The sequence below is a fragment of the Lagenorhynchus albirostris genome, chromosome 1 (genome assembly GCF_949774975.1).
Source record: "Lagenorhynchus albirostris chromosome 1, mLagAlb1.1, whole genome shotgun sequence".
Lineage (NCBI taxonomy): Eukaryota > Metazoa > Chordata > Mammalia > Artiodactyla > Delphinidae > Lagenorhynchus > Lagenorhynchus albirostris.
This window is the reverse complement of record NC_083095.1, coordinates 188,660,796-188,673,414: the sequence shown is the minus strand read 5'-3', so window position 1 is coordinate 188,673,414 and position 12,619 is coordinate 188,660,796. Positions and strand designations below refer to the sequence as shown.

Here is a 12,619-nt window from a genome sequence, read left to right as displayed (position 1 = left end):
GAAGCTGAGGGCGCCTAGGAGCCCCCACATTCATAGCCAGTCAGCCTCGAGGCCGGGTCGCGCTGGGAGGCGCAGCTGGCATCTGGGGCGGGGCCAGTCTTGTTGGACTGAACCTGTGGATTCTGACGACGACCCCAGGCAGTCTGTCAGGAGTTAAGTGGATTGTAGGGCACCCGCTTGGTGTCCAGAGAGGTGGAGAGTTGGTGGGTGAGAGAGAAGCCCACACGTGTGGTGTCAGAAGTGTTGTGAGTACCTCACGTAGGGTACACACGTCTGTGTAGGTGCTTCTTTGCCACGGTCAGTTCATAAACTCCGAACTTACCTGCATGCTGTGTGTGCGGGCCGCGTCCTCCTTCCCGTGCCCCTGTAACCCCTGAACAGCACGTTGGCTTCCCCGTCTTCTCGCTCGCTCTTGTGGCCTGTGCAGCTGGCCACGCTTGGCTTTTCTCTAACAGTGTGCTCGTGTACCTCCTGTCCCCTTGGACAGCCTCTCTGACTGCGAGGTTTGTCTCAGTGGATCCCCGTCCACCAGGCCATCCTGGGCCCTGGCCCTTCCTGCTCCGATCAGGTCCACTGCCACTCACAGTTGGGGACAGAGGTGGCAGAGGTCATCCTGTGGATGGTGTCAGTACTGGGCAGTTACTCCGAACGAGATGAGAGGGAAGCAGTGTGGCACGTTTGTCATGGCTTATCACCAGCATGATTCTTAACATATGTTTTTATTTTTCATACAAGTGCCGAGCATAGTGCCTGGCAAACTGAAGGGATCCCAAAATGTTTGTTGAATTGAAAATCTCATCACAGTGGTCATAAATCTGTTACCAGAAAGGTGAGAATGCATCAGTGAATAAAGACTCAGATGGTCTTCACTTTTTAGTCCGTGCAGATGTCTAAAGGAATGCAGTGGTGCTCAAATGAAAATTTTATGTGACTTTATCCTTTTTAGTGCTTCCAGTGGCCTACTCTACTGTGGGTAAAAATGCAGAAACACTTCATGGGAATACTTTAAAGTATTTTGGTGTTGAGTAAAAAAGGTTTGAAAAAGGCATAACATCTTATATTTGACTTGTTACTTGCGTATATTCTTAGAAATGGAGATTGTGTAGATTGTCTAATTTATACTGAGTAATGTTAGATTTCCTGTTTTTCAGAGGCATAGGCGTAAGAATGACAGACCCAGTGTATCTGAGCCCCTCATTTGACAACGTACTGCCTAGCTACTTATTTTTACAAGTACGTATTTGTAAAAGCAAAATACTTAGTGACACTGAAATATACTTCAGCGAATTATTTGAAATCTAAGGGTTTGTTTTTTCGCTTCTATTAACTTTTTTTTTTGCAGTGTATTTATGTTTTCTGATCTACCTTTGGTTAAGTAGTAAGGAAAAGCTTAGTAAGCACTTTCTCTTTTTCTCAAGTGATGAACTACCTTTTCTCCCTTCATTTGCCCAGCGGTGCTTATCGTAGGATAATAAGCACAGTACGTAGGGTGAGAAGGCCTGCGCAGGGCGCTGCCGCGACTCCGGCTCACCCTTAGGAAAGGAAAGGCTCCACCGTGTGAGACGGCGGGGTCTGTGTCATTTCTTTCGGGCACCAGTTCTGAGCTGTAGTTTGAGAGCTTCTTCCTGAATGTGCTTTCCTTCCTCTTTCCTACCCTCAAGTTTAATAAATATGGTTGTACTTTTCTTATTATAAAATGTCTGTAACTGCTGTAAAAACAAAAAACAACCTACTTAGTGTAGCTTATTGTAATGATTGCTTTCCATTTCCACTATTAACTCCTAAATAAAGCATGCATTTGCTATAAATGTAAGTCTTCCATGTGTAAGTCTGAGTGAGATTCACATGGTTTACTACTAGCAGATTTTGGTCAGATGGTTATCAATTGCTGTGATATAACAAGTAATTTATTTTCCCTTGTCCAGTTTATGATGTACTTTCATGTACATTAGCTCATATGATTTGTTACAGTCTGCTTGTTAGGTGGCATTTTTATTATTTTATTATTATTACCAATGTAACATGAAGATACTGAAGGCCGGATCTGGTCAGGTTCTTGAATAAGGTCGCATAATGGGTAGGTAGTAGCATCTGTACCCTAACTTAAGCGTAGATGACATTTGCTTTCTACTCTGATTAGTATGTAACCAAAAGTCATTTTATAAATCCAGAGATTAATTCTGGGGTGAACAAATAGAAAAACAGATTTACATTTGTCCTCTGATTCTACATTAGTGATGGTGTAAACCGTTAGGATGCATAACCTAATATAAAGTCATACACGGTTACGTAGACTCTTCAGTAGTCTCTGCCAGCCTTTTTTATTACTTTCTATTTTTTATTTAATTTTTATCTTTAAATTTTTTTTTAGAGGAACGGTTCCCAAGAGTGCTTTTCTTTTTTTTTTTTAATTTATCTATTTTATTTATTATTTATCTTTGGCCGTGTCGGGTCTTCCTTGCTGCACGCGGGCTTTCTCTAGTTGCGGCGAGCAGGGGGGCTACTGTTCGTTGCGGTGCCCGGGCTTCTCACTGCGGTGGCTTCTCCTGTTGAGGAGCTCGGGCTCTAGAGCACAGGCTCCGTAGTTGTGGTGCACGGGCTTAGCTGCTCCGTGGCATGTGGGATTTTCCCGGACCAGGGCTCGAACCTGTGTCCCCTACATTGACAGGCAGATTCTTAACCACTGCGCCACTAGGGCAGTCCTGCCAGCCTTTTAAAAAGTGTGGTGTTGTGCTGGGCTCTTTGAATATATTATCACAAGCCTGCACTGGCTGTAACTGAAGAACACTGATACCAGTTCTTGAATGATGTTCAGCAACCTCTTAACTTGTGAAGATGAGGTAGTTCATAGGGTGATTGGCTGAATACCTTGTAAGCCCCAGAGTTAGGCAACTAATACTTCGTCCATTCTGTGCGATTATTGAAGGTACTTTACAGAGAGGTAGAGTTATATACTTGGGAAAATCCCTGGTGAAATTTGTGGGTTTTTTTCTTTTTTTTTGATGCCTCTTGCCTTGCCTTTCTCTGGAAACCATTATCCCCAGATCTGTACTGTTACTTGTTTGCAACAGCTAACGTGGAAGCTTCACATTGTGGGTTCCTTGTTGAGGAGAGGAGGTTGTAAAGGGCTGGTGATAATTGATTATTTCTCATGTAGCAGTTGAAGTTACACAAGGATGTACTTTATAAAGTTAATTGGAGTGTCGCACACAATCATTAAAATTACGAATGTGCAGTATTATTTGGTTTTTCAAAACCGCAAAGGAAACTTTTGATTTGTCTGACCACAATCCACAGAACTGCAGAAACGCCTTTGATGTCTTTCACGATTGAAATGATTGACAGTGAACGGTTTAATACTTAAATATTTACAACAGCTGTTTTCAGTTATATTCTAGTTGCATTCTCGGTTATCTGGAATCAAAAATGGTGCTCCAAAGTTGATCTTTTCATTGCCTGGTTTCTTGGAAATAACTGATTTAAAAGCCAGATGAGGTTGGATAATCTGAGAGCTTTAAATACATGCTGCTGCCTGGACTCTACCACGTGAATGGGCTTTAGTTGGTCTGGCTGGGGTGGGGCCTGGGTCAGGATGCTGAAAAGCTCTCCCAGGTGGTTCTAGTTTGCAGCTAAGGTTAAGAATGGCTGTAGCAGTAGCAAGGTTGCACAGCTAGCTGCATGTTAAAAGCACCTGGGGAGATCTTAAAAACACTGATGTCTGGCCCTATTGCCAGAAATTCTGATTTAACTATTCTAGATGACTGCGCATTAAAAACAACAAAAGACAGAACTCACCAGGTGATTCTGTCGTGCAGCCAGGATTGAGAAATACTGTAGAGAAAGGTAGTAGATGAAATTGTTTTAGGGAAACTTTGTCATCATTTAAATATTTAATGAAACCTCTTCTCTGGGACTATTTCATGCTTTCAACTGATTGCATACCAGAAGGTTCTTAACGTATTACGTTGGATTGGAAATTTCTGTCATCTTTGGCCATTGCATTAACGTTATCTTTGTTAGGAGTGAAGCGTCACTGTCATCTCTAGATGGAGAACCACTGAATCTTCAGTGGCCACATACGTGTTTTAGTGTCTTTATATTAGAGTTCAGTTTTTAATGTGTCGTGTCTTTACGTCCTCTGATTCTGAAACTTAAAATGATCTTGAGTCACTGATGACAAATTAATTTTTTTTTCCTTATAGAATTTGCCGTCTGCTGTAGTAAGTCATGTTCTGGATCCTCAGCCTGGAGAGAAGATTCTAGATTTGTGTGCGGCCCCCGGAGGCAAAACAACACACATTGCAGCGCTGATGCATGATCAGGTGAGGCCGTCTTCGTGCAGAGCTGCTCTTGATACACTGCATGTCTCAGTGATGGAGGTGGAAGTATGTGTGACTTACGGAACATTGTACAGACATTCATAATCTGGTCGATTTCGATTCAACCAAAGAGAAGGCCGCTCAGTGATGTCATTCATCACATATTAAGTTCAGTAGACCATTGTCATTTGTGAAGACTATCTCAAGACCTTCTTGAATCCCAGATTTGCCTAATACATTTATGGAATAGAATTTTTCCCTCAAATGATTAAGTCTAAATGAAACATTTAAGAGATCTTTTCATGTTCTTAATTACAGGACTTGACACTTTTTAAACTATTCAAATAAATTCTACCACTGAAAGTTAACTTGGCAGCCTGTTATTAAAGTGTCCAAATATATATTGTTGATATATATGCAAATATAAAGATGATGATAAACATATTGGGTTGGCCAAAATGTTCGTTCGGGTTTCTCCGTAAGATGTTTTTGGCCAACAGAATACATGCACACATACTGAACGTCTATATGTGTCTGTGTTCTTCTTGCCTTGGGGTTCATAAAAAGCATGATTTGGCTTAATTAGTCACAAAAGAGAAGTCTGTCCTTGGATAACTTTAGCTCAAATGTTACTGCTTTTCCTATGTATGCATATTTGCCAATGTGTTTTCTTGCATCGTGCGCTAGTTTTATCTGTGTTCAAAGCTGTGTGGCCTTGTAACCACTCTGTGCTTCAAATGAGATTCTTCAGCTTGAGAAGCATATGGCCAGTTAATGCTGTCTTTCCCGTTTGTTTCAAATTCTGTAAAACCAAATGGTTCCTAAAATGTTTGCACATGCTCGTAGCTTCACCTACAGTATATTTCTTGATCTAGAGTCAGATTTTAATTGATGGACTGATTAAAAAATACTGATTTATTCTTACTGTGTGCCAAGTACTGGCATACAGCAATAAACCATAGTGACCACAGTTTCCTTCTTCATGGAGCTTACGTTGCAGTAAAAGGACACAGATGAGAAACAAATGAGTGAGTAAAAGATAAGGCATATATAACTGTGGGAGGGGTATGGGATTGGGAACACTGGGGAAGGGAGAGTGAGTTTGCAGTGGGTGGCGAGGGAGAAGCCCACTGGGAAGGTGGCATTTAGGGAAGACTCACAGGTGGGAAGAATGTACCAGCGAGAGGAGACGTAAGTGCAAACGCTCAGGCTGGACGCTGCCCGACTTGCTGGGGAAACCGGGGTCGGGGGAGGGACCGTGGTAGTTTTGCGGCATAGAATAAGTGAGGAGCAGGGTGGGGGTGGGGGAAGAGATCAGAGAGTGGGGGCCGGGGCATGGGCGGAGCAGCTTAGCAGGCTCTTCCGGGACTTCACGTCCGCTCCAGCGATGGGACGTCCTTGGAGGTTTGGGGCAGAAGAGCGACATAAGCTTGCGTGCTCCTTACCTTGGCCATGGCGTTGCAGACAGGCTGCAAGAGGGCAGCGGTGGAAGCAGAGAGACCGCATAGGAGACAGCAGTTCAGGGGCGTCATGGAGGTGGTAAGAAGTTGGTCGGATTCTGGGTGTGTTTCGAAGCTGGGGCTGTTAACAAAGAGTTGTTGGTGGATTGGACGTGGGTTGTGAAAATGAGAGAGGCCAGCGCAGCGTGACTCCTTAGGTGTTTGGCCAGAGGACCTGGAAGGATGGAGCAGCCGGGTCGGGAGGGGCACGTTTTGCAGGGAGAGATCAGCCGTTTAGTTTGGGTTATACTGCAGTGCGGTCCCATTAGACAGCCAGGAGGTGGCGTGGAGCAGGCAGTGGGGTAGTTGAGTCCAGGGTGCAGGAGAGAGGTCGGGACTGGAAATGGAGGTCTGGAAGTCGTCAACTCGTGGATAAAACATGCGACGCCGTGAGGCTGATGCGGACGGGAGAAGTAGGGGAGGCCGGAAGGCGAGCCTTGGGGCTGCGGTGCGCCGACGCTCGGGGAACCAGGAGGAACGGCCACCGATGCGGCAGGACCACAGAGGCCCGTGATGCCCTGGGCGCCGCGCCAGGAAGGGGTCGAAAGGGGACGGAGCAAGCAGCTGGGTGAAACGTCCCGGCGGGGCCAGTGAGGTGAGGCCCGAGAACCCCCTCCCCGTGGACTCATCACCTCGTGGGTGATGGCGGTGAGTGGAAACGCCTGCTTGGATGGAAAATGAGAGGAAGCGAAGAAAGTGAATCAGGACAACTCCTTTGCGGGGGCAGGGCACGTTTTTACCGGAGGGCAGAGAAATGGGGCAGCGCTTGGAGGGTGGACTCAGGGAGCCCTTTTTTTAAGATGAGGGAAATAGCAGTGCATGCTGATGGAGAAGAGCGATTAGAAGGGGAAATTGGGTACCCCCGAGGGAACGGGAAAATGGCTGGAACAGGATCTTGGGGTAGGTGAGATGGGACAGGATTTGATGCACAGTGGCTTTAGATGGTGGCATGAGACGGTTTATCCGTGGAAGTAGGAGGTAGGGCCGAGGCTATGGGCAGAGGTGTTGGTGGACTGGTACACGTGGTGGGAGACTGGGAGCTGGCTTCTGGTTGTTCCAGTTTTCTCTGAAAAGGAAGCAGGGTCTTCAGAGGGGAATGGGGATGGGGAAGGGGAAGGGCAAGGCAGGGGGTCAGGGGTTTGAGAAGACAGGAAGTGTCGATCTAGGATAAGGAGTGAGAATGGCCTACGGATGCGTCATGAGAATTCAGTTGTGCGCCAGGGCCCCATGAGTACAGCAGTCATGGATTTAGAGTGAGATGAGTTGGGCTAGTGATGTGCTCTTTGGCTGCGTCGGGGGGATAGACAGGAGGTTGGTGAAGGCCTGGGTTTAATCACAGCTGAGCTTTTGTCCCTTGGATGTGCGAGAAACAGACGCACGTGAGTTGAGGATGTATATAAGGGAGTGTATGTAACGTGCCGTAGAATCTCAGCTGGGGAAGAGCAGAGCAAGGACACAAGAACAGTGAGGGCCGTGTGTCCGTTGTCACTTTTCTAATTCAGCTCAGATTTATACAGCAGTAAAAATGCTTATGTGCCTAGGAAACTCAGCGGTTTTCTTCCTAGTACTAATTTATAGATAAGAAACAATTACCTACTGAGGTAAGACTTTCTGGCATGGAAACCTCCATGAGGCTGATTTAGCAAAAGCCTTTTTGCTCCAGCTAATTTGCCTGATAAAAGATACAGTATTTCCCACTCTCGCAAGTGCCAGATGTTGGACTTTTATCAGGTGGTACATTTTTGATCTATATTTGATGACGCTTAGGACTGTCAAGGGATTTACAAGCAATCTTGCACAGAAAATAGTTGGAAATTGTACTGTGTCAAGGATGAAATTATAACTTTTCCCTTTCATTAGTGTAGATAACTTTAATTGTCCGAAGACTTCTGATGAAAGTTGTCATTTCTTACACATTCATATTTGACACTATTAGAATTTCTGAAACATTCACAATGTCACAAACGGGGATAAAAATATATAAATATAAAATTTTATATTTTCAGTAAATACGCTGAAGGCCTAAACCTGTCATCTCTGCACTATAAATGTGCGTGTGTAAAATCCATACACTGTATGCTCTTCGCATATACATAGACACTTGCAGTAGCACTAATATAACCTCAATGAGCAGCCTTCAATCTGAGAAAGATCTCCAATAGAAAAAGGTATTTGTCGTTTAAATATCGTGGAATTGATATCCGTGGTTCATTAGAGGAGATACACTTGCCTATTGACTTACACTACTCTTTGTCAAAAAAGAATTTAAGGTGGTAACAGTGAAAAAAAAAAAAAACAAAAAAACTCTTTAGGGAAGAAAATGCATTAAATACCACCAGTGTGTAAAATGAACACATAACAGAAGGGTTCATTTTATGGAATTGTGGTATTTAATGCAAATCATTTTTCATTTTTCCTGAAAGCTCAAATGTAAAGATTATATACTCTGAGGAAGTGATAATTATCCCCCTCACTTACGGTATGATATTTATTGTGTTTGCTTAAAAGTATATTCACTCAGAGGTATTTTCTGCTCTCCAGTAAGAAGTCTTTCCAAAGAGAGGCTGGGTATTAGAGGTGTGTGCATTCTCTGCTGGTTTTATAACGCGGTGTGAAAACAACCACACAGCCTCGGTGGCACTGCATCCCCTCCGGAGTCTGGGATTCAGTCGATGGCCGCCAGCCTGACTGTGGCACCTGGTCCCTGTGGGTTGGCCGGAGTTTCTCATGGCCTTGGCTGGGCTCACTCACTTGGGTTAGGCTGAGGTCGGCTCAGCTGAGGCCACTGGAATGTCTTGCCTCTGGTCCCTGCATCTCTTGCCCTCCTGTGGGACTAGGGCACTAGCACAGCAGAGCGCAGTAGCTGAGGGTCAGCAGTGGCAGAGGACAAAGCAGAGCAAGGCCAGCGTTCCGCATCTCTCCTTGCATCACTCCTACTGTCATCCCATCAGCCAGTGCAAACCAGGTGGCCGAGTCCGACTCGGACCAGCCGGGTGTTGCAAGGTCAACGGCAGAGGGTGGGGATACATGGAGACTTGAAGAGTTGGGGCCATTTAGGCAATCTCGCAGCGGGCCAGCACCCAGGAACCTGAACAGAAATATTTGAGCCAGAATTGAATCCCAGATTTTGTTAATACTTTCATTTTGTCATTGTTGATTTTTTTTGTTTGTAGTTAAGCAGAATTTTGTATAAGTGAGGCTTCCAGTCTTGTACTTTTGTAAGAGCAACCTTCGGCCAGTGCAGTTTCTCCTTCACTGTAGTTGCAGTGGAACCTTATTCTGGTGGGTTTTGCCTACTTTTCCAGTTCAGCTCACTCGAAATGGTTTCCCCGTCCGTCGAGGTATTAACTGGAACTATGCCGGCCGCTAAACTTAGTGTCACATTCAAGAACACAATCAGCAAATCTTCAGTATTGTAGTCTATGCAGTCAATGCGTATGTCACAACAAGGAGGAACAAAAGCAAAAAAACAATACACTGAAACGTTTACATCACCATCTCTGCAGAACATTTCATAGTATGTTTTAAAATACCATGTGACTATCACAACTCATTCACAAAACTGTAGCCTCTTGTCTTTATTGACTTTGACTTAATCGAAGTGTTCCCATGTAAAATTATTTTTGAACTACTACCACTGCAGAACATTTGCTGTGATATACAGGCTTCTATTTTTCTGTCTTTAGTTGTCAGAATTCACGTGAATTTTGTTACATGTATGTATCTCAGAAAGTATTGGGATGAGGATTGATTTTTTACAAGTAACATTCATCTGTATCTCAGAGGACCAGAAGGCAGATGTCTCAGAACGTTAGTTGATGCTCTTCCAGAGGTGAGCAAGGCACATCAAATTGGCGATTTTTTAATATTTATCTCAAATGGGTATTCTAAAGTTTCTTTAGAAGATTGCAAACGCTGCTTTTGCTTTTGAGTTTTGCGGATTAAAAGTAGATGGGTATTATAAGAAAATTATCTGGCAAGATTGGGTTCTTTAAAAGGTAAGACTTAAGTATTGGATGTAAATTTGATATTCATTTGGATGATGACTTCAGCTTTAAAACTAGGGATAGGAGGAAAGTGGGGAAGACTGTAATTGTCCGTTTTTCTCATTATTAATAACTTTCATGACTGCTTTGGATTTTCACTTTTTTATGTGTTTGTTTTGTTTTTTTAGGGAGAAGTGATAGCACTGGATAAAATATCCAACAAAGTAGAAAAAATAAAGCAGAATGCGTTATTGTTAGGGCTAAATTCCATCAGGGCATTTTGCTTCGATGGAACAAAGGCCCTTAAACTTGATATGGTTAAGGACACAGATGGTGAGTTAAATTTTATCTTTTCAAGGCTTTTATAATTGGCTTTACAAACAGATTGTCAGATTTTGCTACCTATGTTCTAGCCCCTAAATATCCATAGGGCCTTGGCATGGATCTAAGGTATTTTGCTGTAATAGATGTCTTCTTGCTTTTCATCTCATCTTTGAATATCAAGTTTTTAATACAGAATCAAACCTCCAAGACTTGGTCAAACTCTTTGTTCTTAACCTATTTATTTTTTTATTGAAGTATAGTTGATTTACAGTGTTCTGTTAATTTCTGCTGTACAACAAAGTGATTCAATTATACATATATATACATTTTTTTAAAATATTCTTTTCCATTATGGTTTACCACAGGATACTGAATACAGTTCTTTGTGCTATACAGTAGGATCTTGTTGTTTATCCATTCTATATATAAAAGCTTACATCTACTAACCCCAATCTCCCACTCCATCCCTCCCCCAGCCCCTCCCCTTTGGCAACCACAAGTCTGTTCTCCATGTCCGTGAGTCTGTTTTGTAGATAGGTTCATTTGTGTCATATTTTAGATTCCACATTTAAGTGATATTATATGGTATTTGCTTTCTGACTTATTTCACTTAGTATGATAATCTCTAGTTGCATCCATGGTGCTGCAAATGGCATTGTTTCATTCTTTTTCTATGGCTGAATAGTATTCCATTGTATATATGTACCACATCTTCTTTATCCATTCCTCTGTCAGTGGACATTTAGGTTGTTTCCATGTGTTGGCTATTGTGAATAGTGCTGCTAGGAACATAGGGGTGCGTGTATCTCTTTGGATTAGAGTTTCCTCTGGATATATGCCCAGGGGTGGGATTGCTGGATCATATGGTGGCTCTATGTTTAGGTTTCTGAGGGATCTCCATACTGTTCTCCACAGTGGCTGTACCAATTTACGTTTCCGCCAACTGTGTAGGAGGGTTCTCTTTTCTCCATATCCTCTCCAGCATTTGTTATTTGTAGAGGTTTTAATGATGGCCATTCTGACCGGTGTGAGGTGGTACCTCATTGTAGTTTTGATTTGCATTTCTCTAATAGTTTAGCAATGTTGAACATCTTTTCATATGCCTACTGTCCATTTGTATTTCCTCTTTGGAGAAATGTCTATTTAGGTCTTCTGCCCATTTTTCGATTGGGTTGTTTGTTTTCTTTTTGTTGTTGAGTTGTTTGAGCTGTTTGTATAATTTGGAAATTAAACCCTTGTTGGTTGCATCATTTGCAAATATTTTCGCCCATTCTGTAGGTTGTCTTTTCGTTTTGTTGATTGATTGTTTCCTTTGCTGTGCAAAGGCTTGTAAGTTTGATTAAGTCCCATTTGTTTATTTTTGTTTTTATTTCTGTCACCTTGGGAGACTGACCAAAGAAAACATTGGTATGACTTATGTCAGAGAATGTTTTGCCTATGATCTTTTCTAGGAGTTTTATGGTGTCATGTCTTATGTTTAAGTCTTCAAGCCATTTTGAGTTTATTTTTTGAGTATGATGTGAGGGAGTGTTCTAACTTCACTGATTTACATGTGGCTGTCTAACTTTCCCAGCACCACTTGCTGAAGAGACTGTCTTTTTCCCATTGTATATTCTTGCCTCATGTGTCAAAGCTGTGTGATTGACCGTAGTTGTGTGCGTTTATTTCTGGGCTCTCTGTTCTGTTTCATTGATCCATATGTCTGTTTTTTGTGCCAATACCATGCTGTTTTGATTACTGTAGCTTTGTAGTATTGTCTGAAGTCTGGGAGGGTTATGCCTTCTGCTTTGTTCTTTTTCTTCAGGATTGCTTTGGCAATTCTGGGTCTTTGATGGTTCCATATGAATTTTAGGATTATGTGTTCTAGTTCTGTGAAAAATGTCATGAGTGATTTGATAGGGATTGCATTAAATCTGTAGATTGCTTTGGGTAGTATGGCCTTTTTTTTTTTTTTTTTTTTTTGCGGTACACGGGCCTCTCACTGTTGTGGCCTCTCCCGTTGCGGAGCACAGGCTCTGGACGCGCAGGCTCAGTGGCCATGGCTCACGGGCCCAGCCGCTCCACAGCATGTGGGATCTTCCTGGACCGGGGCACGAACCCGTGTCCCCTGCATTGGCAGGCGGACTCTCAACCACTGCACCACCAGGGAAGCCCAGTATGGCCATTTTAACAATATTAAATCTCATCCAAGAGCATGGGATATCTTTCCATTTCTTTGAATCATCTTCAGTTTCCTTTTTTAATGTTTTATAGTTCTCAGTGTATAAGTCTTTCACCTCCTTGGTCAGGTTTATTTAGTATTTTATTTTTGGGGGTGTGATTTTGAAAGGTATTGGTTTTTTGTTTGTTTGTTTTTACATTCCCTTTCTGCTATTTCATTGTTAGTGTAAAGAAATACAGCTGATTTCTGTATGTTAATCTTTTATCCTGCTAACTTCTTGAATTTGTTTATCAGTTCTAGTAGTTTTTGTGTGGAGTTTTTAGGGTTTTC

The 12,619-nt window shown here is 42.8% G+C and overlaps 1 protein-coding gene across 9 annotated transcripts in view; it reads left to right on the top strand.

Moving 5' to 3' along the window:
- Window positions 1–12,619, top strand: part of NSUN6 (NOP2/Sun RNA methyltransferase 6) — a 108,166-nt gene that overhangs the window by 41,772 nt on the left and 53,775 nt on the right. For all 9 annotated transcript variants that reach the window (XM_060162865.1, XM_060162883.1, XM_060162845.1 and 6 more), the window contains 3 exons: window positions 1,152–1,233; window positions 4,203–4,322; window positions 9,993–10,137. In XM_060162865.1, coding sequence (XP_060018848.1) covers window positions 1,152–1,233; window positions 4,203–4,322; window positions 9,993–10,137 — 347 coding nt within the window. The remainder of the gene's footprint in view (window positions 1–1,151; window positions 1,234–4,202; window positions 4,323–9,992; window positions 10,138–12,619) is intronic.